Genomic DNA, 26,175 nt, shown 5'->3' with positions numbered 1-26,175 from the left:
AAAGCAACGGGGATGCAGCTTACTGCGCGACTCAAGAAGCAGCCAAGCAACAACTAATCAGGGGAGAAAGGCCGACCAGGTGAAGCTCCCGTGGCCAGGAGAACTTGTGGACACCAGCCGATGTTCACGCTTTCAGCTACGCCGGAAAACAAGAAGAGAATGCAGTAAGCGTACCAGAAATTGGAGAACTAGCGCAGAAACACCGGGTACTCAGCCGGAACCAACGGGCGCACCGAGATCGCAGGGCAGCTCGAGAGTCAGCACGCGTTCAAAGCGCAGGGAGACGGGCAATGGTTGTGCTCACTTCATCTACATCTTCTCTCCACCTGGTGGCCACGAGAGACTGGCAGAAGCACGCGCTCTCTCGGTTTTGTGCTACGTAGAAAACGACGATGCGCAGGCAATGCCGTGGAAGGAAGGAAGGAAGGAAGGAAGGAAGGAAGGAAGGAAGGAAGGAAGGAAGGAAGGAAGGAAGGAAGGAAGGAAGGAAGGAAGGAAGGAAGGAAGGAAGGAAGGAAGGAAGGAAGGAAGGAAGGAAGGAAGGAAGGAAGGAAGGAAGGAAGGAAGGAAGGAAGGAAGGAAGGCCTCAAACGTTGCTGGCACATACCCACTACGGGGGAGTGGCCAAGACACAGGCGGTTAATTACTGGATACACGAAATTTTTGACGGGAAAAGCAGTGGAATAGTATGTAGTCTGATAGATTGGAAGAGGGAAGGAAAGCGATTCAGTTAACTTGGAGATCGAAGACGGGACAATTGCTTAATGTGCATAATAGTACACAATGCCTGTAATGTTGCAATGTCTTACTGACTGAGATCGGGAAAAAAAAAATTAGAATGGGAGTCGCTGCGTTTCTTGAAGAAAATTTTGCACAGCAGAGCGCACACTCCTGTCGCTTCGTCCAAGCAAAGAAGCGCCAATGGAAAGAACAACCGCGGAAGACACAGGCAAGCCAGTTGATGAAATGGAATTTGCAAAAGACGCTTCCTCAAATGAGAAAAGCGGCGGCAGAACAGCAGGAAGTGATCCATTGTCTCAGGTTCGGCACAAAAAGGGCCACAGTGGGGAAGCTGCCAGTCCAGATCTGTGAAGGTAGAAATTTAGAAGGGGAACCCGGCCACGCAAACGCGTGAAAGAGACCTCTAGTCTGCGTGAGCGCCAGTCTTTGCTACTCAAGGATGCAGAAGATGCTGATATTCGGGAGATGATGTAAGAGCCGAGGCAGCAAATTCCTGAAAATATTGTGTAGCTGCGAAACCTCACCGCAGCTGTATATGCACACGATGGTAGGACAGTAACAATTGGGCCGCTGAGAGAGGCTCTTGCTAAGGAATCTGCAACCTCATTTAACTGAAAGCCCATGTGGCCTGGTACCCAAAGCAGCCTTACCGAATTTAGATGCAGCGGAATCAGGAACTTAAAGAGGCGTAATGGCCGAGAGTCAGTGGGTGAGGATAAGGAAGAGCAAATGGACAGAGAGTCTGTCATAACCACGACCTGGGAAACGGTAGATTCTAATTTTCGTAAGGCTAAGATTACTGCTAATAATTCAGCCAGAAAAATTGGAGTGAAGTCAGGAAGACGGAGAGAAAAAGACCAATCCAGTGAAGGTGAAAAAATTCCCACACCTGCCTTTTCGCGATCCTGCGAGGCATCGGTAGCAATAAGAACATGAGAGGGAAAGGACCTTAGGTGGTCCTGCAATAGACCCTGAAGAAGCTGGAAGGGCTGCAGCTTTGCATTCGATGGGAAAATGTCATCGAATTCAATCTGGACAGATGAGGAGTTGTTATATATTTGGCGGACATCAGTGAAATGAATATTTATGCGATCAAGGAGGGACTGCACGTAACATATCTGCGGGGTATGAAATCGAGACCAGGCAGCACAAAAAAGGCGGAAGGTTGACTAAGAAATATTATACTGGAAGCGTGAAGAGGTGAGTCGCACAAATTTAAAAATGTTTGAACTGTTAAAAGGCGAAACCTAGCTGATAACGAAGGCATTCGCGCCTCAAGGTGCAGAACAGCATTGGCGACATATTTTGGAAGCCCCAGACAAAGGCGCAACGCCTCACGCTCCAAAAGCACAAGAGGGCGAAGTTTATAGGCAGGAGCTCCTGAGAAATAAAACACACCCGAAACTCCAAAATTGGGCGGACGTACATTTTATAAATCATCAGAAGCGTATGCCTTCTCATGCCTGGCCTAGCACTACAAAGCCTGCGCAGGATGCCAATGGCCCGAACTCCTTTTGCAGAAACTTGCTCAATGTGTGGCCGCCAGGAGAGAGTAGAGTCGTATATTACACCGAGATACTTCACCGTCTGAACTTGAGGTATTATGTTATTTCTATAAACCAGCAGATGTTTACAGCAACAGAAACTGGAAATACTAACAATGCGCATTTCTTCACATTAAGGGACAGATGAATTCTTCCTAGCCAGTTGTCAAGAACATTGAGGTAATTTTGCAGGGTTCGATAAAGAGTGTGAATGTCACCTGCTGATGCAAAAAAATGCAATATCGTCGGCGTACACATAAGTTTTCACATTCTGAATGCATGGAATTGAGCTTAGAAAAATGTTAAAAAGAACAGGTGAAAGAACTGATCCTTGCGGAACACCTCTTGTCTGTGGAAATCTCCTTGAGGAAACACCATTTTGGCAGCAGTAAAATTCTCTATTTCTAAAAAAACAGAAATCCAGGCTACAAAATAGCTTGGGAAGTTGAGTTCCTGTAATCTTAGTAATAGAGTCGAGTGCTCCACGCTGTCGTATGCTTTACTGACATCCAAGGTGACAAGCGCAGCAAACTGTTTTCTATTGCGAGCTAATTTAATACGACTCTCAAGGTCAGTATGCCTTGGGACGGAGCAGATGGAATTCTTCCTTCTTCTTCTTCTCTCTCTTCTTCTTCTTCTTCTTCTTCTTCTTCTTCTTCTTCTTCTTCTTCTTCTTCTTCTTCTTCTTCTTCTTCTTCTTCTTCTTCTTCTTCTTCTTCTTCTTCTTCTTTTCCTTCTTTTTCTTCTTTTTCTCTTTTTCTTCTTCTCTTCTTTTTCTTCTTTCTCTTCTTCTTCTTCTTCTTCTTCTTCTTCTTCTTCTTCTTCTTCTTCTCTTCTTCTTCTTCTTCTTCTTCTTCTTCTTTCTTCTTCTTCTTCTTCTTCTTCTCCTTCTTCTTCTTCTTCTTTCTCAAGTGCTATGGCGCATACCCACGTGGGGGGGATTGGCCAAGGTATAGAGTAGAATGCCAATGAAGCATTTGCGCGGGGAAGGAAACGTCAGAAGACTGAATCAAGATAAAAAATTGGAAAATAAAATGAATTCAAGAGGTATGAGTCATCGGAATAGAATCAATCTAGCCTTTTTGGACATGCGAAAGAATTTTGTATATAGCTAACAAGATATTCGATTAGTTGCACTTATGTAATCGTGAAGGCGGCCGCATACACTGCTTAACGGGAATCCTTTGGCGCTCGCAACCGAACGATAGAAGAACTTGCAGAGACAGAGGCAGTCCTAGTCGCGAAAAGAGGAACATCCAGATATTGCTTTCTCTGAACCGCGAACCGCCGGCAAGAGAGGAGAAAATGATCGATTGATTCAACTTGCCCACATGATACACAAAGGTTTGTCGCAGCGAACCCACACCTGCATAAGTACAAGTTTAAGTGAGGGATTCTACATCGTAGGAGCGTCATGGACACTTCACAAAGCCTTGACTTACACTACCGGACATTCCATGGGTAGTTTAGGTGCTGAATGTCCACGGTATTGAGCAACGGATCACTCAAAATGGCTGAAATATGTTGGAACCGCTGGAAACGTGAAGCTGCTAACAGAATGAGGTGAGGGACGGGATATATTACAGGTGCGCTGAGAGCTGACGTTGCCAATAACTCAGCCACCTCGTTAAAATAGACGCCTGAATGCCCAGGTACCCAGACCAAACGGATCTCGCGCACTGTGCTCGGAACAAAAAACCTAAGTGAACGAGTCAAGAAAGATTTTTCCGAATTTTGGAGAGAGACAATAACTTAAAGGCAGTCTGTAAGAATAAGAACCCGTGCGACATGTCTGGGAATTTGAGAAGAGCCAAACCAATGGCCGAAAACTCTGCGAAGAATATAGGAGTATAATCAGGAATACGAACGGAGTAGCTCCAAGCTAGATCCTGCGAATATATGCCAATCGCCGCCTTCTCACAGCTGCCGGAGGCATCAGTGGAGAGAACAGTATGATGTGGAAAATTCTGTAGGTGTTCAGAAAGAAGACCATTTAGGGTATGTGCGGGCATATGCTTCGCATGGGACGGGAAAATAAAGTCGTAATAGAAGACGGGATCAGCCTGCGTGTCAGCAACTCGTTGCAAGGAGATCAGATCAACCTGAAGCGGAGCTAACAGATTCTGCGTGAACCTAACTTGTGGAAGCTGATAACGTGGCCAGTGATTAGTCAAAAAAAGGTGTGGTTGGGATACAAAAATTGGAATACTAACGCCTGGGGCCGGGTCGAAAGACTTAAGGAAAGTACGCACTGTTAGAAGTTGGAAGCGGGAATAGAGGTTGGGGATACGGGCTTCCAGATAAAGGACAGGGTTGGAAGCTGATTTTGGGAACCCGAGGCATAGCCGTAGGGCACGCCTTTCCAGTAAGGCTAATGGCTGCAGCTTGTAGTTCGCGCTACCAGAGAACAACGGGCAACCAAATTCCAGAATCGGTCTCATATAAGCCTTATAGAGCAACAGTAGCGTGCCACGACGCATGCCAAAGTTTTTATTGCCAACTCGGGTCAAACGGCCCAGTGCACGTTCCCCTTTAATAACATTATTCTTAATATGGTGTCGCCAGTCCAAATTTTGGTCATAAGTAACACCAAGGTATTTAACCGACTCCACCTGCGGAATGGGAGTGGAGCGGTAGGCTAGCGAGAAGTACATAGGAGCGTCGGTGGAAATACCAGCACGCCACATTTGCTGACATTAAGTGATAAATTGATTTGGTCCAACCAGACTTCAAGAGCATTCAGATATGCCTGCAAATACCCGTAAAGCACATGAATATCTTTGCTGATGCGAACAAAGCTATATCATCTGCGTATACATAAACTGTAACGTTAGGATGAATGGGGATGTCCCGAAACTAATATGTTGAAAAGCAGCGGAGAAAGAACAGAGCCTTGCGGCACACCTCTTGACTGACCATAGGTATTAGAACAAAAAGATCCGTCGGTACAGAAGAAAAATCTATCTGTTAGAAATTCACAAATCCAGGCGTAGAGGTAATGCGGTGGTTGTAGTTGAGCAAGATTGTTAATGAGGACTGTGTGCTCACGCTGTCATAGGCCTTTCGCAACGTCAAGCGTCACCAAGGCCGAAACTTCTCTCTGGCGCATTGAGAGTCGTATTCGGCTCTCGAGATCCACATTCGCGGACCATATGGAACAACCGCGACGAAAGCCAATCTGTGCGGGGCTGAGGCCGTTAATGTGATGAACATGCTTTGTGAGGCGACTGTGTACTACTCTTTCTATTAGCTTTACTAAATTTGAGGTTAAAGCAATCGGCCGAATATTGTCTAATTGAAATCCATTGTCTGCATTTTTTAAAAGTAAAATTATTTTCGCAATTTTCCAACTGTGAGGAATCAAGAGGTTTCCAATGACGCATTTACAATATCTAGAAGGTGAGTTGGAAAGTCGTGCGCTAAAATCTTTAACATGCCCACAGTAATCCCGTCAGATCCCGGAGCAGCAGACTGCATCGAGGAAACAATTTGCAGGAGCTCCGACACGTCGACCTCAGGATAGTCCGAGCTGGAGGAGAGAGTGTGCAAAGGTTCTGCTTTCTGTACCTGGAAACGTAAGGCCAGCCCCTGCGCGATGCGTTCAAGGTTTTGCTTAGCCTCCTGCGGAGACATTACCATTGACCTTATGCGATTGGAGGCCGGAGAGCTGTTATTCTGCGCCATGAATCTATAGAGAGCCTTCTTATTCTGGGGTTTTGAGAGATAAGTGATTTTAAATTTTGATTATAATCCTCCTTTGCCTTTTTAACAGTTCTTTTGAAACATGCAGAGAAATTATAATTTATCCAATTAGCTGGGCTCTGATTATAGGAAAGGCTTTTCCAGGCAGCTTTTCTACGACGATAAGCTTTCTCACACTCCTCCGTCCACCAAGGAGACGGCTGTCTAGCAGGAGCAGTAGTGCACACCGAGAATACAGAGGTCTCAGCAGCATCTTGCAGAAAGGTAATTGTCCGCTGAGCTCTTTGTGCTCGACCTGAGCTAACTATGGAGGGAGTGAGGCAGAAATCAATTTTTGTACATAATGCGGTTTACAAATTTCAAGGTTGCACCACCTTTTCTGATAGGCGAGGTTATAATAGAAAAGGTTATTGGAAGTGGTCACTAGATGTACCTGAGTCTTCAGTTGACCATACAGATACGCTAACCCCACGAGAAGCTAATGTTAAATCTATGATTGAACGGGATCCTCCTCGCATAAAGGTTACTGCTCCGGAATTACAGCAGCGCACTGCATTCATTGACATCCAGGACCACACAAGCTGGCCGCAGGAGTTAGAGCGACTATCCCAGACACTGTGGTGCGAATTAAAATCTCCTGCGATGACTGTGCTGTTTGCGCAGCTCAGTAAGGTATCCAAACAGTCTGTCCTGTGAACACCGATTGGGAAGTAGACGTTAGCAATAGTGACTTTGGCGCACTGTGGAAGGGAGATTTCAACCGCCAACAACTCATAGTCAGGGCGAATAACTGTCTGCGAGATTGATGCCCGGTGACATATTTTCGAAGAGATCATAGTTATTAACCCACCACCCTGCCATTAACGCGATCTACCCTGAAAACACAAAATTGTTTTAATGTGAATGATTTAGGTGGAGAGAGCCACGTTTCTTGTAAAATCACAATATCTGGATTATGTTATGAAGAAGTAATTCAAGATCCGGTAAAGAAGAAAGTACGGAGCGACAATTCCACTTGCATAACTTTTAGACCCGCCATGATTATCGACTGATTAAAGAGGCATCAACAGCCTCCTTCAGCCACATCAGTCTTGGGAATTATTTTGGGGGGTCCTTTCTTTGCTTTGACTTGCGGAACAGCTGACTTCGAGGGTGAGGAAGAAGCTCGACGCTTCTGGGAAGTGGTGAGCATTTCAACGTCCATGCTACAAGTATCTACGTGAGCAACACTGTGAGGAGCGCTGTTGGCAGGCGGTACTTGGGGCACGGTAGGAGGCGACATGGAATGACTCTTACTAGCAGCACTTGGGAGTGATGCCGGCGTAGCCGTCGAAACATGTGATTCAGTAGGCAGAGATTGGCCAGCAACAAGTTAAGATAGAGCCTCGGTGAAACTGCCCAGCATTCGCTCGACCACCACAGAAAGAGCCTGTTCTACTGAGGACACTATTGAAGTAGTCAAACTTGACGGTATATCAGCAACAGAGCTTCGCGCACGGCTGGCATATGTAGTATCCCTCCGATCAGAAGTGCATAAGCATCTGCTCTCGACATCGTTTCGCTTGAATGATATCGAGCAGGCTTTGTTCGTCGGCTCGTTTCGAGCAGTTGACATCATCAGCTGAGTGGTTGCCCTTGCATAGGCAAACACTGGGGCTGATCAGAGGCGCAGCTGTCATCTGAATGCCCTTCTCCACAAACACGGCAGCGGGTCGCCGACTTACACGGTTTACCACTGTGACCGAAACGCCAACAGTTGTTGCACTGAAGAGGACGGGGCTGCAGAGGGTCCACACGATACGCTATCGGCCAAACGTTGAGTTCAGAAGGACAGGAGGAACCAGCAAACGTAGTGTTAACTGACTCTGTCGCAACACGCACACCACTGAATTCTCTACTGCACCGGTAGACAGAAAGAACCCCCACACCTGCATCCTGAAACTCCTCCAGTATATCCTGCGGGGAAGATGCTGGGTCCACGCCACGAACAATACCTTTGGAACATGCGAGCTGTTCCGGGATGAAGGCTTTAACCGCTAATGACTGAAAACTTTTGCACTGGAGCAGGTCTGTGACACAATCAATGTCAGCGGACCTGCAAACAATGCCTCTCCGGCTGAACGGTCGCACCTCAGAGATCTGGAGGTAGTGGGTAGTGAGAGATCTTAGCTCCTGCTGAAGGACCTTGGAGCTTTTCGTCTTGATCGTTCTCTCACCGATCGGCACGAGAGCCACAGAGATGATGTCAATTCCATTTTTACGAACATTTTCTAGCGGCAAGCTTTGGGTGGGCAAGCTGGCAAGCCGGGTTGCCGACCCTCCACCCGGGGAGGTCAGCGACATACCTGAGCCAAACGCACCCTCAAATGCACATTAACCTGGCCTACAGACCTAACCTGAGACCTGGCCAAATCCCCCACACAGAATGGCTTCACCAGAGATGACCACGTAGGCACCACCAGTACACCACAGTTGACCAAAATGCTGTGTGTTATTTAACTGTCAATATTGTTCTGTTGTTTTTATTCATTGATTTTTAAAAATTCACGATTGGTGCTACAATTTTTTCGCCATCTTCCATGGAAACTTCTTTGTTTATTCTACTACACCTTGGCCAATCCCTCAGCGTGGGTATGTGCCATGTACCTGGGGTGAAGAAGAAGAAGAAGATGGAATTATTTTGAGGAAGGCGACGTTCTGCAATGCACGGCGCGAGAGTGTGGTGTAGCTTAACACAAGGTTGAGGACATCAACATCATTTGCGGCGATAGCCTAGTCAAATTTTTGCAGCTGTTCAAATGTTCGCGCGGCCCGTACAGAAATTTTAATAAAGAAATAACTTGCATGGCAGTGCAAGCCACTGCCCTGTTTCAAAGGCGACGCTCCTTATTTCATTCCGACCTCATTATGCGGGAAGAGACCAAAAGGAATAGCCAGGTTTTCCAAGAAGAGATTCTTAACTGAATTTGTCAAAAAGCTCTTGGTCATTTATCCAAAGCGCATGAGGCCTTCAGCGGTGATGTGCAGCGGGCAATCCGTTTAAGAAACAACGGTGGAATAATTTCGACCACCCACGTTTCATTTGAAATCTCGATAGAGGGTATTTTATTTGCTGTGTTTAACCCCTACTAAAATGCGGCCACGGCCTCAAAGCAATCGAAGAGTGTTTTAAGAAAGCAATGCACAGGCCTTTTTTCTCACGCACGCTACAACACAGGACAAGGCACAAAGATCGGAACAAAACTGCTGCAACATGAGATAACACGGGACACGTCCCTGTGTTATGCTCATTGTTTTTTTCTGACGACATCTTAGTGAAGCTTTCATAATACGCATAACTGGCACATAAGTTTCAGATTCCCATTTTACGATGTGCTCACAGATTCTCCCAACTTCATCGTTGTAAAATTATTTCAGAACTACAGACACATGTGTACTACATTAGAATCAGTGTGAAAGCACGCATTCTGTTGTTGACTCAAGGGGATAATGGAGCGTACCCACTGGGCCAAGACACAAAGAGCGCCTGAAATGTGCCCAAAAACTGTTAAAAATGAACGCCGATCTGGCGATTTAATTTATGAACAAGTGAAAAACTATATGATTCGTGACTGAAACTGATATTGTGCCCGTACTTGAAGCCGTTAAAAAGCTTTTGGTTGTGAATTATGAAGAACTGTAGCCGGATGACGGAATTCGGAAAACAACGTTCATGGCATGGCAGCAATTTCATGTCTCAACGAAACTATAAATGGCGGAGAGCACATACCTGCTGCTGGTCGCAGAGGTAGAAGCACCAAGAGAGAGAAACAACCACGAAAGAGAAACTTACATCGTGCTGTCGCAACAGGTGCTGTAGCAGGCGCCTCCGTATAGAGGAGAAAAAGTGGCAGGTCACCAAGAAATGATCGGTCGTTCCGGGTTAAGCGCACAGGGGTAGCAGTGGATATACCGCCAGACCAGACCTACGCGGGTAGAACACAGGTAGCAGGTACGTACGCGACAACGCAGACGCGTGAAGAAACCTCAATATTGCGTGATTGCCAATGTTTACTGCACCACGTAAAGAGAAGGTGCGGGAAATAGGGATTGGAGGTAACTGTTGAGGCTAAAAAATCCTTCAACAGCAGACACCTGCTAACCTGGCTGCTGTAATATATGCGCAACGCGGAAGCATTGTCATGACTGGGCCTTTACGACGGGCCTTCGCCAATGTATCAGCATCGTCATTTAAATTAATACCTCTGTGTGCACGCATCAGGTCCAACTACAATGAACACACGTGGGGTGGTTGCAAAACATTCAGCGAGCGGTGTGCCAGTGCCTCCGTAGACGCAGTCAGAGAGGAACACAGGGGCAACGAATCCGTCAAAAATACGGCAGAAGAAAGAAGAGCTGCGCAACTTACGCAAAACCTGGACTACTGCTAAATATTCGTCCATATAAATTGAGAAATCGGAAGGGCGGAGTGAGAAAGACATATCGAGGAAGAGAAAAATACGGACAGTGAGACGTCTTTCGCAATGATAGCATTAGAGTGAGAGGTCTATATTTGCAGGTACTGGCACTATGGCTAAAGCTCCATTATTACGGCACTGCAGACGCTCAGCTGTGAACTGATCAGCGAGAAAGACCAATGGCCACACCTTGCGTACAGGTGGGCAAGTGGGCCGCGTAAACGCATCGATGAATATGTTGGTGGGTGTGTCCCTCCTATCCTCTACTCGACTGCATCGGTGAATGACAATTCAAAGTTAGTTTGCTTAGCGCCTCAGACGGCCTCATTCGTGGGTCTACACTACGGACTAACCCTTCTGAACGCGCCAGATAAAGAGTTACAAACGCGCTCACCGGGTGATTGGCGAAGGAGGCAGACGTGAGTGAGACGGCCACACATCCCTGGTCTTGCGATCTGCTAACTATTCCGCGAGTGCCGAACATCCGTCCATCAGTGGTTCCCATGTAGTTCGTGGCGGAGGGTCTCATAGCTGCCCGTACTGCCTCGTGGTAATTTAGTCTCATGAAGCTCCCATCCCCGGAGACGAAAGCAACGGGGATGCAGCTTACTGCGCGACGCAAGAAGCAGCCAAGTAACCATGATCAGGGGAAAGAGGCCGACCAGGGGGAGCTCCCGTAGCCAGGAGAATTTATGGTCATCACCCGATGTTCACGCTTTCAGCTACCCCGGGAAACAAGAAGACAATGCTGGAAACGTACCAGAAATTGAAGAGCAAGCGCAGATGCACCGGGTAGGCAGACGGAACCAACGGGTGCACCGAGATCGCAGAGCAGCTCGAGAGTCAGCACGCGTTCGAAGCGCAGGGAGACGGGCAACGGTTGTGCTCACTTCATCTACGTCTTCCCTCCAGCTGGTGGCCACGAGCAACTGGCAGAAGCACGCGCTCTCTCGGTTTTTTGCTACGTAGAAAACGACGATGCGAGGGCAGTGCCGTGGGACGGAGCAGATAGAGTTATGTTGAGGCAGGCGACGGTCTGCAATGCACGGCGCGAGAGGTGGTGCAGCATAACACAAGGCTTAGGACATCAACATCATCATCTGCGGCGATAGCGTGGCCGCATTTTGCAGCTGAAACTTAATAGTATCACTTTCAAAAGTTCGGGCGGCCCGTGTACGAACTTACACCAATCGTGCTTTATTTGCACTATGAGGTGTCGCCACGTGGTTGCCAAGATGGTCTCTCAGCTCAACTCTGGTGGCGTCCTGGCCAAGTACAGATGCAATGGTTAATGAGTTTGCGAATCAATACTCCTTTTTTCTACCACTGCAAGCAAGGTTGATGGTGTTCATGTTGCGTGCGCGCTGGGTGTCAATCAGTGCTCCACTTTGTGAATATGAATGCGCCGGAGTAAATGGTCATTAAACCTTTGGCGAATAAGATGGAACTGACAGATTGAAACCTTCGAAAACTCCGGGACCTGACGGGCTCTCAGGCCAATTTTATAAGATAAAGATATTTTATTTCCTATTCTCCTAAAACTTGCTCAAACCAGTATTGATGAGGGATTTTTGCTGCCGATGTTTACCAAAATCTATAATGTCTCAATACCAAAAACTGATGATAAGGGAAAAACTACGATTTCTAGATGGCTGCGGACCGATATGGTTTTGTAATGTTGATTATAAAATTTCCACTTAAACACTCTCAAATAGGCTACAGCTTGCAATCTTTACTTTGATTGAACTTCATCAAACATCTGGCTTGAGGGGACAGTCAGTATAGCCTAATTTACATGTTGCGCACCCTTTTTTGCAGTGTTGCTGTGGCGCTCAAGAACAACTAACACTGCTACAGATTTACCTGGAAAAGTAATTTCATTGAGTGTGCCATGAAGTTTTTTTCTCTTTAGAATCACGTTGATAATTGTTCAGTTGTTTCTTCTGGGTGGCGCACTTGTTACAAGAACGGTTCCACACGCTTTACTGTATTCATGCAATGGATACACAGGCCACCGACGTATCTTGGAGTATATTTGAGTGTCTAAGCACTGTGCACAATACTGAAAAGAAGGCGCGCCAGCTCTTCACCGCTATGCTCTCACATTTGTCCCCCATGATCGCTGAATTTTGTGCAGAGTGATGCATTATAATAAACTGCACATTTCAAACCAAAATTTTAAATTTAACAGAAAGTTTCCAAGCAGACTCGGCTCCTTCATCAGGGGTGACTGAGGGCAATAGCTAGCGTCTTTTAAGTATGAAGGGGGGGGGGGGGGGGTGTTAAGAACGACAGCTGTGTTGCGAAAGGCGCGGGGGAGGGGGGTTTAGGCTGTTAGTCACGCTGGCGCACTGCAGGGAGGTGCTGAATGGAGACTTTTTTTTCGTTGAAGAGCGAAGTCCCTGGGCATATACTGGGGGAAGGTTTCCTTTTGTGCGGTTGATATTTTTCGGCGTGGTTTGGATATGCCAGGATTCCAGAAGTAACCTCTTGTGGTAATTTGTTTCGGTTCCGAGGATGCGGGTTTCTTCAAAGTTGATTCTATGGTCGGAGTCCTCGGAATGTTCGGCTACTGGATTGCGCTCTCTTGCGAATTTGCGGACGTCGTTCTTATGTTGCCGAATTCTTTATTTGAAATTTTTGGTTTCGCTGATGTAGCTTGCGTCGCAGTCGGTGCATGGAATTTGGTAGACAATGCCTTGGGCTCTTTCTCTCGGCGGCCGGTCTTTAGGAACAAATAGGCAAAGCGCAACAGTGTTTGTGGGCTTGTGCGCAACCCGGAGACCCGATTTTTTCAGGATTAGGGCGATGGTTTCGCTGACACCAACGACTTAAGGTAAAGTGACGTATTTTGGTGGTGGCGTTGGTCTTTGTGCGTTGATTTCTTGACGAATGTTGTGTTTGTGAAGTCGAATGGTTTTTCAATAAAGTCTTTTGGGTAGCTGTTCATGATGAGTTCTTTTTATATCGTGCGTTGTTCTTTTTTTCTGACAACTTCTGTGCTGCAGTGTGTCAGCTCTTCTGAACAGCGTCTTCACCACTGTTGCTTTATGGACTGTCGGGTGGTTCGAATAGAAGTGGAGGTACCGGCCTGAGTGGGTTGGTTTGCGGTATACGGAGAATGGAAGGGTATTGTGGTTTCGGGACACGAGCACGTCCAAAAAGGGCAGCGAGTTTTCTTTTTCCACCTCTAGCGTGAATTGAGTGTCAGGTTCCACGGAGTTTAAATGACGAAGGAAATTTTCAGCCTCAGATCTTTTAATGACGGAGAAGCAGCCGTCGACATACCTGAGGAAAATCTTTGGTTTCAGGTGGAATGAGTTGAGTGCTCATTGTTCGACGTGTTCCATGGTTAAACTGGCCGTCACGACAGAGATGGATGCTCCCATTGGTGTTCCTTTCACTTGTCGGAGAAATTCCCCGTTTGTCGAGAATTATGTGTTACTCAACGGGGTTCGTGCGCTGAGTGTGTAGTCGCGTTGTAGGGCGTCTCGGGTAGCGGTCCCCGCAAGCTTCACGGGGATGTTTTGTGAAAAGGGACACCACTTCGAAGCCGTCAAGGCATTTGTCGGCCTCAAGGGTGGCTTGGGATACCAGTTCGATGAAGTGACTGGAATGACGAATTTGGGTCGCTGTTTTTCCTGCGATTAGGGATATGAGTTCGTGAAGGTATTCTGACAACGAGCGAAGAGGGGAACACCGGAAGACGACAATCGGGCGCAAAGTGATCCCCGGATTGTGGACTTTGGGTAGGCCGTAGAATGCTGGAGCCGATCCGTTGGTGCTCAATAACTTAAGGTAGAGGTTTCGGAAAGTGGGGTGTTTTTGCAATGCTTCTTTCAATGTTATGTTTAGCCTTGCTTGGTAGTGGTTGTGGGGTCCTCGTTCAGTTTTTCATATTCTTGACTGCTGAGTAAGGTGGATATTTTCTCTGCGTAGCCACGTCTGTCCAGAACGACTGTTGTGTTGCCCTTGTCCGCTGGGAGGATCAGTATGTTGGTGTCGGTCTTGAGGCCTTGTAGGGCTTGCCTTTCGTCCGGTGTAAGGTTTGATTCTTCTCGGTAAGCTTGCACTGAATTCAGTACACCTATTGTTTTGAGTCTGACCTCTTCTCGTACACTCTGTTCCAGTTGCCGGACACCGAGTTCAAGCGAAGATACGATTGCTGGAAGGGGGGGTCTGTTCACCTGGAGGTTGAATTTCTGTCCCTTGGATAGGATTGATGTTTCGGCGGTTCTGAGCTTCCTGGAAGAGAAGTTGGCGACCAGGTCAGTACGGTCCGGTGAGGGTTGTTCGGGCCGGCGTTGAAGTTTCGGCATTGAAGCTGGCGTTGATGTTTCACAAACACAACATTCGTCAAGAAATCAACGCACAAAGACCAACGCCACCGCCAAAATACGTCACTTTACCTTATGTCGGAGGTGTCAGCGAAAACATCACCCAAATGCTAAAAAATCGGGTCTCCAGGTGGCGCACAAGCCCACAAACACTGTTGCGCTTTGCCTACCTGTTCCCAAAGACCGGCCACAGAGAGAAAGAGCCCAAGGCATTGTCTTCAAAATTCCATGCGTCGACTGCGACGCAAGCTACATCGGCGAAACCGAAAAATTTCAACGAAAGAATTCGGCAACATATAAATGACGTCCGCAAATTTGCAAGAGAGCGCAATTCAGTAGCCGAAGATTCCGAGGACTCCGACCATAGAAGCAACTTCGAAGAATCCCGCATCCTCGGAACCGAAAGAAATTACCACAAGAGTCTCCTTCTGGAATCCTGGCATATCTAAACTACCCCGAACAATATCAACCGCACAAAAGGAAACCTGCCCCCAGTATATGCCCAGGGACTTCGCTCTTCAACGCAACGAAAAAAAAGTCGCCATTCAGCACCTCCATGCAGTGCGCCAGCGTGACTAACAGCCTAAACCCCCCTCCCGCGTGCTTTTCGCGACACAGCTGTCGTTCTTTTCACCCCCCCCCCCCCCTCCATATTTAAAGAGGCTAGCTACTGCCCTCAGTCACCCCTGATGAAGGAGCCGAGTCGGCTTCGAAACGTTGGGTTAAACTTAAGATTTTGGTTGGAGATGTGCAGTTTATTATAAGTCTTCAAATCCACCAGACAGGCAAATCTGTCAAAATGTTTAGTTTTCAGAGTGATGCATGTAATCCGTTTCTCGCTACTCAACTTCATTACCCACTACAAGTTATTCATCCCAGAAAAGTCAATATCCAGTGTTTTCGCCGCTTTTCTGTGGGATTCGTTCTTTGAATCTATGAGGCCTGATAACTTTTTCCAACCTGTAAATGCTGACGCCCTTGGTTTAGTGCACATTTACGTCCGGCAAATAGTTTCGCCATTGTTGTTTTTCCGCGAGAGTATACACGGCGAATAGAGCGGGTATTCTCACAATTTTGTTCATGTTTTACCGAACCTCACTGTGCCTTTTAGTGCTTATGATCGATAGTGTTTTTATGGCTTCAGGCATGAGATGTATTGGGCCTGTTCGTTTCCTGCCTGTTCGTTTTTCCACAAAGTTCCTGTTTTCAGTGTTGAGGAAACGGTTGTACAAAAACGTAAAATTTATGTTGTTCCCTCCACCCATGTTCTGTTCTATGTATTCTGTTTTACCAGGACATGAGGCACTCAAAAGAGAACGTAAAATGCCCCGCCCACCGTGCACCACGACATTTTCCTCTAGGCCGCATAGCGAGACATTGCCTGTTAGAACATGGTTAGAAAGGGGCACTTTTTGTGACCACAGCTTATCTCCGACTTTGTGATGCTCCACAAACGAGTGAGGACTGTTTCATCGATTGCAAAGATGCAGTGCACTTTTGGGATATCTCGCTACGGACCGAGAAAAAAAACAATTATTTGACACCACATTCTGTGAGCTATCTCTCTGCACTGCCATTTGTTGGCGAATCTTTACACATGATCTTTCTGATTGGACTACATAGCACGTGGCAAACGCGCATGACGGACCTACATTGTGAACCTGTTTTTTTCTACCAGAAACCACTTCAGCAGAATGACTGTTCAGCTAAAGGAATTGTATGCCCAGAATGAATTTGAACCAGAGTCGCAACCACTCCTAGTACTGTGCTCTTCATTACCTTGTTTCTAGTGACCCGTTGCTTAGGTATATGTGGTATTTTGATGTTATTGTGATATGGCCTGAGTCACGACTTTTCACGTGCTTAAATGTTTAGGTGATTCCTTTTAGGCATTCTGTTGGTTTGTGCCTTTTTTCTTCATTATTTGTACATAGGTCATGCTTTTAAAAAAAATGGCGATAACCCAGTGGTTTCGCGCAGCGGCCTTTTGAAGATGACCTGTTCGCGCCATCGCGGGTTTGAAAACCGGTCATGGATATTGATGCGGTTTCATTTTCTATCGCGGGACGGCGCGCCCCTAGGCACATATAGGCACAATACACACCAGAGACGATTTTGCCCTGGTTGTGAACGTCCGGATTAGTACTTTCGCTCTAACACGAAAAGAGTATGGTATGCGCCCCTGTGTTAGCGTTGTTTTTTGTCACGACGTGTACTGACCAAGGTCTATGCTACAAGCGTGCGTTAGAACTGGCGCCTACTTCCGGCATAGAGACCAATGCAATTTCCGCAATGCCGCTGCTTGTTTCTGTTCTGTCACGTAGACAAAAGTTCTATCACTAATTTTCTAAGCCTTCGTGTATGGGATCAACAATTAGATTTTCGTGCCTAACGTGACTTACCCACGAATTACACATCACCGCCATTGTGCGGTTGATGAAACCGAAACTGAAACACCAGAAGACATTCAGTTACACACTGTTTGAGTACCACGTCCTGAATCAATGAGCAACGAAAGCTCTTGAGAGGCCCTCGCAATCCGAGATGCACGCCAAAAAGTGTGTCAAATGTCAAGCGCTTTCGGGAGCACTACTCGGAGTCTTTGGCCGACGGCGCAGACAATAGAAAAGCTAGGCCCATCGGCATTGGCTGGTTCAATCTCTGCTGCGCATGTGCAACCGCGCAGACAACGCGGCTGAGGAAAGCGAAATGAGAAGGGGATAGCAGAGACGGGTTATGGTTCGAGCTAGTGGGCTATCGACATGGGGTTGCAAAGCGCACGACAAGGAAGGGGCGCAACACGAGCGCTTTTGCTCTGTTGCTTCCCTTTTGACCACTATGCACTCCAAGAGAGATAGCAGGGGGAACCTTCATGAACGGCTACAGAAACTGTGACATAACCACCTCTCTTGAGTTGTTTCCTTCGTCCATATTGGGAACCATGTATTTTAATAGTTAACGTGCATCACTGGCAAGAGGAAAATATTAATGTAAAGTTTATGTTAGTGGTCCTATAACACCACGCCGGAAAGAGAAGCGATCGATAGTGTTTTCAAAAAAGCACGGGAATCTGCTCGCGAGAAGGCAGGCAAGAAGAAAAGAAAACTTTATTGTACTTTAGTGCTCCTTTTATGCGGTTTTTTGGCATTTTCAGAGCTGTTCTCTCCTTGGTTGCATCTCCAGGAGTCTTCTCTGTCGACCTCGTCCACTTCCAACCAATGGTCGGTTGCTCTCAGCCCAGGGCTCCGATGGCCACTGCCGCCCGTGGAGCTCGCTGTACCAGATTTTGTTGGCTCTCGCTGCGGTCGCTGGACAGCACAGTCGCCCACTGCTCTGCACTCAGGTTTTGTATTTTGGGGGCCAAGTTTGCTCTTTGACAGGCCCATGTGATGATATAGTGAGGATTTTTGGTCGCATTCGGGATATTTGCCCGGGAATATAGTAGGGTGCAGTTTGTTAAGTGTGACTAGTCTTGAAAGTGAACCTGCCTCTAGTTCTTTCGTGCCCATTGCGGTGCAAAGAGGTGTAAGATTTTTTCACGAGAATGTTGGACATGAATCCTGCATTTGTAGGATAATGTGGGCACGGAATAATATTCGTCCAGTTCCCGGAATACCAGAATGGCAAGTTGAACGCTGCGTCTGCAGCTGGTTATTATTGCGTTGGGACCCGGTGAACCAGGGCATACACGCTCTGCGCACACTTCTGCAGCATTCTTGATTGATTCCTTCTCTCAACAGTCTCTTTTTCTCATTTCCTTTTCGTTTGAAAATGCTGTCTCTCTTCGCGGCTGATGTGTTTAACCGGAATGATGTAGGCGCAAATATGCTTTTGATTCTATTTGATCCACACTCTGATGTGCACAGACTTATTACGCTGGACGCTGGAGTGGAGATTTTTCGCGAAATCAACACCGCACTTCGGTGAGGCCACGTACTCGATTTGGAGGGTTCGGCCTGCGGAACCGCATCGATAGCTGCATGGCGTGAATGGTTTCGCCGACACAACGAGGCGTTGTCTGAGTTGTCAGGCGTAATTCTTCATTGGCTGACGAGAGGCGTGGACGGAAGCTGGAGACGGAAGCTGTAGATGGAAGTTGTCTGCAAAAATGTCTGCACTCACCATCAACCATAAGTTGAGTGGTGATTGAAATATAATGAAAACTTGACTGTAATCATAGTAGTGACAGTAAATTGTTATATAGTGATAGATATTAATGTAGCTACTGATAGTTAAGCGACAGTGCTAGAGATAGTGGTAGTGGTGGTAATGATAGTAACAGATACCTGCTGATAGTGATAATGAAAGCTACTAATAGTGAGAGCAAGTGATAGTGATAGTGACGATGACAGTGATCATGACAGCGAATGTGATAGTTCGTAATAGCGATGGAGAAATAATAAAAAATAAAACAAAAGAAAAAATTAAGTTTTAAGGTAGAAAGTCAACTCAAAATAAAAATGAAATATTAAAATAAAATTGAAATAAAAATATCGTAATAAAAATCAACAAAAACGAATGAAAACAAAAGAAAAATAAATTAGAAATGGATGGATACAGAGAGGAAATGGAATCGCTTGAGCGTTTCCGCTCTTAAGCAGACTTAAGTGCAATGCTGTATTGTATTACTTCCTTGAAAATATACCTTACGAGCCCTGTTAGGTGCATGCATGCATACATGCTGACGAGATATAAGGGGTGGTAAAGGTTATTGCGCAAGTTTTTAGATGCCAGAAATAATGAGAGAGCGTGGGGGCTGGAAGGTTTCATGATGTGCAGTGGAGAGCTTTCAAAGCTTTGAATGCGCAGTTATAACCAAGCCCCACGCCTTTATATCTGAAGAAATGATGGGCATACTGAATTACAAGGAGTGATATATTGATTTGCTCTTTCCTTTACTGAGAAAACGGTGCGTGGTAATCATCGATTAGAATGAGACGACAAGATTGCGTCATCGTGTCCTTAGATTCATTAGTTTCCTTCCTTCGGCTGCTTACAAAAAATTTAAGAGATCACTGCGGCTGCCAGCATTGGAAGACTGCGAAAGCGTTCACGCCTCCTGGACACTGGTCGCCTTTCAAATTTTGGGCCATGCTTGTTTTCTCATTCACTTGTTTGATTGGTTATTGATTAACCCTGATTACACCCTCGTTTCGTTTTTGACGCGCCCCATGCAGAATGGGGCTACTCAAATATAGCAGTAGAACGGGAACCAACCTCTGAGAAAGCTCGCGCGCTAGGGCACACATTACTTACTCATTGACCATGACAAACCTACGCGCTTTGGTAACACTGTAACCAGGGGTACGTGCCCCGACATTACCTTTGTAAGAAATATCACCGATGTGAGGGGAGAATCTCAACATTAACACAGTTGGCGATCACCATGTGCTGTTGTTCACTTTCCGTAACACGCATTGCAGAATGCGTCTCCGGAAAGTGAAGCACACGAATTGGGACGCCTTCAGATTTCTCTGCTCGCAAAGACCGGCGGAGGGCATAGCAGGTTTACGACAGTTGACGGAGCGTTTGCCTCAAGACACCGCCAACACCTCGAAAACTGTGACGCAGCAGGAAAGCGGCCCCAGTCCGGACGGTAAGGTTGTACGCATGATGGAAGCACAACGAAGTATACACGCTCGATGGCGTAAAAACAAGCCTAACGGGCGCTTAAAAATTCGACTAACCCGACTTGAAGAAGATGTCGTGACATACACGTCGGAGCGTTGCCGACAGCAGTAGCATCAGGCTGGCGGCCGCCTTCATGGGCAACTGCGCATTAGGAACACATGGTTTCTACCCAAGCATTTACTCGATTCTACGAAAACTAAGACCGAATCTCACAAGACCCTGCAGAGGATCGCGCAAGCTTTCCAGGGCAGCGACGAAGAGCTCATGACCACATTCAAAAATCAGTACCTAAGCACCTCCAATAATATATCCACGTCAGGTGGGTATTCAGTGTCGCATAATGCTCACATGGATACGGTCTTTACCGCAGCGGAGGTCAGAGCTGCTCCTAATCAAATTAACACCACCTCAGCAGCCGGGGATGAACGCATCACCGATAAGATGTCGCGAAATTAGACAAGTCAGTAGTGGTCCTTACGAACCTCCTCAACAGATACTGGACAGAAGGCAGCATCCCCGACGAATGGAAGCACGCTAAAATCATTATCATTCCTCAACCGGGAAAAGGACTGGACATTGGGAACAACCACCTAATTTCACTAACATCGTGTCTAACAAAAGCCATGAAGCACATTCGCTTAAACGGGCTCCAAATGCACGCCGACACGGAATACACGACTGAGGAAAACATGTGGCAGGTACACGGCAAGACGTTCTAGATCTAAATCGCATAAGAGCCACGCGTACAATCGTCGGACTCGATGTGAGTATAGCCTTTTACAATGTGTCACACGTTTCCATCCTCTCTCACGTGTCACTGACGAACGTAGACGAACGAACATACGACTACATCGACACCTTTCTCAGCGAGGACACGGCTACGCTGAATTCCGGGGACAAAAGTAGCGATGAAATTACACTAGCCACCAGAGGAACCACGCAAGGCGCTGCACTTTCCCATTTTCTCTACAACATTACTATAAGTAGCCTCCCGCGTCTGTTAGACGCTAACCCACATATACATCATTCTATATACGCCGACGACGTCACCATATGGACCGACTCCGGATCCGGTGGAGAGATTGCCTAGTCATTGCAACTAGCCATCGGCACGGTACACTTTTTCGTGCAGGGAACGGCCTTGCCTGCTCGTCGGATAAATCGGAACTCTTAGTAATCAGGAACAAACAACCCTCTCAGGCAGCACCATCGGTACCCCGAGTTTCACACTGACAACCATCCAATACCTCCCGTAGCCACGATCAGGGTGCCTGGCATTTTGATTCAGAATAATACAACACGGAAGCGATCCGCCGGCTACGGGTCACGGCGCACCAGTTAGGCAGGCTGGTGAGGCGCATTGCCACCCGTTGCAGGGGCATTAAAGAATACGACCTATGCAGGTTCATGGAATCATTCATGATAAGTCAAAAAATGCGCCTACCCGTTTTATCATCTGCATCACAAGGACGAAGATGAACATAATAGCATTATTAGAACAGCATAGAAATCGCCCCATGGTCTGCCGGCATACAGCAACTCAGATCTACTGATGCAGTTTGAAATTTTTAACACGCTCTCTGAGCTAATCGAAGCCCGTAAGACGCCACAAGTGACCCGCTTGTCACGCATTGTTGCGAGACGCGTAATTCTCGACAAACTCCACATCCACCCCGTAAGTGAAGTATATGCATCATCACATTTTCAGCTCGACATTACTGCTAGACTATTTGTTAACCTAGTACCCAAGAAAATGCTGCCGAAGGCGCTTGAGAAGCAGTAAGAGAACGAACCACGAGCAGTGCACGTCGATGCAGCTCAACACGTCAAAGGCGGAACATACGTGGCCACCCTGGACTCGCCCCATCCTTAGCTAATCCCTTCATTTTGTGGCCGTAGTTAACGCCACAACCTTCATATTTGAACAGCGCAATAAAACAACGGAACACAACGAACACGCTAACTCTATACGCGTCGGAGAAGAAGGAGCTATAGCATTGGCCATCGCGGATCCCCGCACCAAAATTATTTAAGCGATTCTAAGACCGCCAATCAAAATTTCGCCAAAACTCGGTGAGCGCGCTTGCAATGCGAATTGTGCGCAACTGAACTCTCGATCACAACATTCATCTCGTACGCAATAGATTTTTTATTTTTACTTATTTTTAAAGGAAATTCTAAGACTCCTCTTCTTCCTCGCGGTTCAGTATCGCCGACACCGCGACTGCGATGACGATCACGATCGCCGCTGCGATACAGGAAAGTCCAACCCAGAAGAACGGGGACGCGACGAAATCCGACTCCCGAATACTTTCCTTGGCTGCATCCTCAGCTTGCGTTGTCACGACAGCTTGCGTTGTCGTGACCTTTGAGGTCGGGGCCCTGGTCGCTGTGGCTTTCGTGGTGGGAGCTATTGTAGTTGTAAAAGGCGGAGGGCCGCAGTCCAAAGGCGCAGGGCCGCAGTCCACTGGTACCAAGTTCGAAGTGCTGGTTAGCCCATCACTGTTAGATACTTGAACTGCCAGCCAAAAGTGCCAGTACAATGGGTCATATGGCTCACACCAGCAGAAGGTGAGGGGAATTGACAGAGTGACGTTGTGCTCGGCACCCGATGGTTTTGGGTCCAGGTTGCCTTCGACGACATTGGCTTCCGTGATCTCAGCCTGGTTTTCAAAGTCGTTCAGTAGGTGTTGGTAGAATGTTGAGACTCGAATAACCACGGCAGAAACTGCGAAAAAATAACGCCATTGAGGGGGAATCAGGAGACCATCCTTTGTAACGTCGTCCTAAGCTGTGCCAACTATTTGCGCTGATATTCTTTAGTTTCCCTCACCAAGTTCATGTGACCGTTCTGGCGGAATATGTGTTGCACGACGGAACATTGAAAGGGGTCGATCGTGTTCCGGATGCCACGGGCGTCTGCCTGACCCTCTATAGCATCAAGTAGTAGTGATGGGCAAAGACGTGAGCTAATTAAAAAACCCACAAATAAAGTAAAAGACCACAAAGAGGAAGTGTTAAGGGGTAAGTATCTTTAATTAGCACACTGGTAGGTGGTAACTATTTGCTTTATTTCAGTTGCACGGAATGGTCGTCAATTCCGCCCTCGTTTACGTTCGCACGTTTTCCAGCGCTAAGTCTGTTCTGATGAGTGCAAATAGTTTCGAAGCTATAATTCTCTCCGCTGTGCTAGCAGTTTTTCCCGCCATGTCTGTTATAGTCTAAAGGTTCAATTCAATTCAGTTAACTTACTTTCCTACATGTATATACAAAAAGAGTGAAATTCCTAGGGAACCTTTTCGTTACCTCTGGATTTTCCTTGAGCTTTTTATTCAAGAATGATTGATGTAGAAACGGTCCGCAAACTTAATATTAATAAATACCTACAGCAATACTGTGAAGCTGTCGGGGCCAGTTGCTGTATGTCTTCGTTATAATGTCGACAACGCAAGACGCAGTACATCAAGAGCCATTTCCACCCCATAACTGCACACATATTCGCCTGTTTGACATGGCAGCTGACCAGCTCAGGGGAAACTTGTCTTTATTCATAAATTACACGTGACATTTGGGTTTCACTATGATATTCATGTCTGTAGTTTATATGAGACGGTTCTCTGCCGACCCCGGAAGGCAACCACCGGTTCTGAAAGCTTCTTTAAATGTTTTTACGTTTTCCACAGCACTACTGAATATTCGTACTGTGGAGGCAGCGGATAGCAATACTGTGGATAAAGCGGGGTGTGTGTTAGCCTCAGTTATGTAAAATGCAGAACGCGTGGGATGAAACTCGATTTTATGGAGCAATCATGAATGCTACGGCAACATAGCGCGAACTGTGCCACGACAATAAAAATCTTTACAAATGCTCCCCTCAGTCTTTCATCTGATGTAGTCACGCCTTCGATGAGACTGTCCCATAAATCGTTGCCAACTTGCGCAGTTTTTCATCCTTGAATACTGCACCTAATAAGTGGATTAAGCGCCTGTAAGCCCCGAACACATAACAAAACATGTCTGTTATTTAGTGCTTACCCTTTCCATACGACAAGCGAGCTCCAGGCCACGTCCAAGTTAGCTGCACCAGGAGAGTGTTTTTCTTTCCCGGAGTCGTGTCCACATCAATGGACCAGATCGTTCCGGGTGGGACGTGGTTTATCGTAATATTTTTCGTGACATTAAAACTACCACAGTCGGCGACTCTCCGGTAATCTTCTATAGTCTCCGCGGCTGTGCCGGTGGTGTGGTCGGTGGTGTCGTCGGAGGTGTCGTCGATAATCTCGAACATATAGATCGGGTACCCGGTCGCCAGTTCGGGAAAATCGGACGGCGGTTCGAAGCTGGTTCCCGGGGCTGCTCCTGCGTGAGTCGCAGTTGGAAAAGGGGCATAAGAAGAACGAAGAGGAGATCTCAGACGACAAATGAGTTCGCAAGCTGATTACAAAAATTGTAAGGACGATGCGCTCCTGCCTTTAGAACGAGCCACGCAACTTGGGCGACAACTTCCGCCATTTTTTCAACTGTGCTCTGTAGGTGTTTTGAGTCTCCGGTATATAGATTTAAATAAATTGAGAGATACGTGCATGCGCGCACAGTTACAAAGCTCTCTATGTTTTCCATACCAATGCCGGATTCATAAGCAGACGGTTTTACACCAGGAAGACAACGCCGTGAGTGGCGGCTGATGACCACAGTCTGTCGCACGCAGCACAGCTCACAGCACCGCCGCCAGCGGAGAGGAGCGTGGCGCTACTGCCAGGGGAAAGCAGACGAACCCCCTCCCCCTGCCAGGCCGCTGTACGATCGCTTTTTTTCCGCATGCGCCCGCTTCGTTGCGGCAGTGCGCAAGGGCTGCGGAAGGGCCGGACCATAGTCGAACAATGGGGCGCATGAACGCATCCGCCTGTGCGCACGAAGTTCATCAACTTCAACTTTTTGCCGAGAAACGCATAATACTGGGCGCATGTAACTATGACGAGTGTTGTCAGCGACTTCGAGCTTCACAGTGTGCTACAGCGGCAAGCGGCAGTTTCCCCCAAGTTGTTTTGTCGCCGTCTACACTGAGTTGACCGAGCGGCCTTCAAACCTACGCTGTCTACGCAAGACGTATACTGTGCCGGTGTCGCGAAGTGCTTATTTGGAACCGTTTGTTACAGCTACAAGTGTTCTTTATTCACATGAGGATCTTAACGAATAGCAGCGATAAGCAGCTCCCCAGGGTGAATTTCCTTCACAGCGCAGTGACAAGTGTCAATGTAGTGAAAGTGATTGCAGACGGAACGAGTGATTTTGAGTCAGTGATATCGACTGCAAGTATAATTGCGTTAGAAAAGCTTACCACGCACGCCTTGTTATCTGAATGCTGAAATAAACTTAGAGCTGTACAGCAGGTCGTAGTTCGGGTGCACGCATATGTCCCGAGTTTGAGAGCAGCCGTGAGTGCGTCACGACTAAATGAACTTCGTGCTATGCAGCGAGTCGCATTCGTTGCAGTGGTTAAGTGATCGCTAGCACAAGTCGCTGTGCTACAACGTAGCCATCATCGATATCTAACGTAGTTCGTGTGTACTGTGTTTGACAACCGCCGTGAGTGTGACGAGACCATTCTGAAACTTGTGTTTTGCGTATGCGAAACGACCTCGGCTGCACGGTTGTTGGGCGGTTTTCTGCCAGGACTAACAAAGTGTCGCCGAAATTATCCGGCATTGTGCTCCATAAAATGCAATTTGAAACTATGACGCCGCGTTACGATGGTATGCCGGA

General features: G+C 47.1%; 1 protein-coding gene and 1 long non-coding RNA gene across 2 annotated transcripts in view; both read right to left on the bottom strand.

Annotated features, from left to right (window-relative positions):
- Positions 1 to 8,558: 8,558 nt before the first annotated feature.
- On the bottom strand, positions 8,559 to 11,338 carry LOC144107123 (uncharacterized). The gene is made up of 3 exons (XR_013309222.1): positions 11,205 to 11,338; positions 9,820 to 9,952; positions 8,559 to 8,633 (listed from the first exon to the last, which is right to left on the bottom strand). It is a non-coding gene; the product is annotated as an uncharacterized LOC144107123 (long non-coding RNA).
- An 11,251-nt stretch (positions 11,339 to 22,589) lies between these two features.
- LOC144108103 (uncharacterized) overlaps positions 22,590 to 26,175 on the bottom strand; it is a 35,691-nt gene continuing 32,105 nt past the window's right edge. Inside the window, exons 9-10 of the mRNA XM_077641385.1 lie at positions 24,601 to 24,771; positions 22,590 to 23,140 (exon numbers count right to left, since the gene is read on the bottom strand). Of these exons, the coding sequence (XP_077497511.1) occupies positions 22,590 to 23,140; positions 24,601 to 24,771 (722 nt within the window). The remainder of the gene's footprint in view (positions 23,141 to 24,600; positions 24,772 to 26,175) is intronic.

The sequence above is a fragment of the Amblyomma americanum genome, chromosome 10, assembly GCF_052857255.1.
Source record: "Amblyomma americanum isolate KBUSLIRL-KWMA chromosome 10, ASM5285725v1, whole genome shotgun sequence".
NCBI lineage: Eukaryota > Metazoa > Arthropoda > Arachnida > Ixodida > Ixodidae > Amblyomma > Amblyomma americanum.
This window is presented reverse-complemented; position numbering and strand designations above follow the sequence as displayed.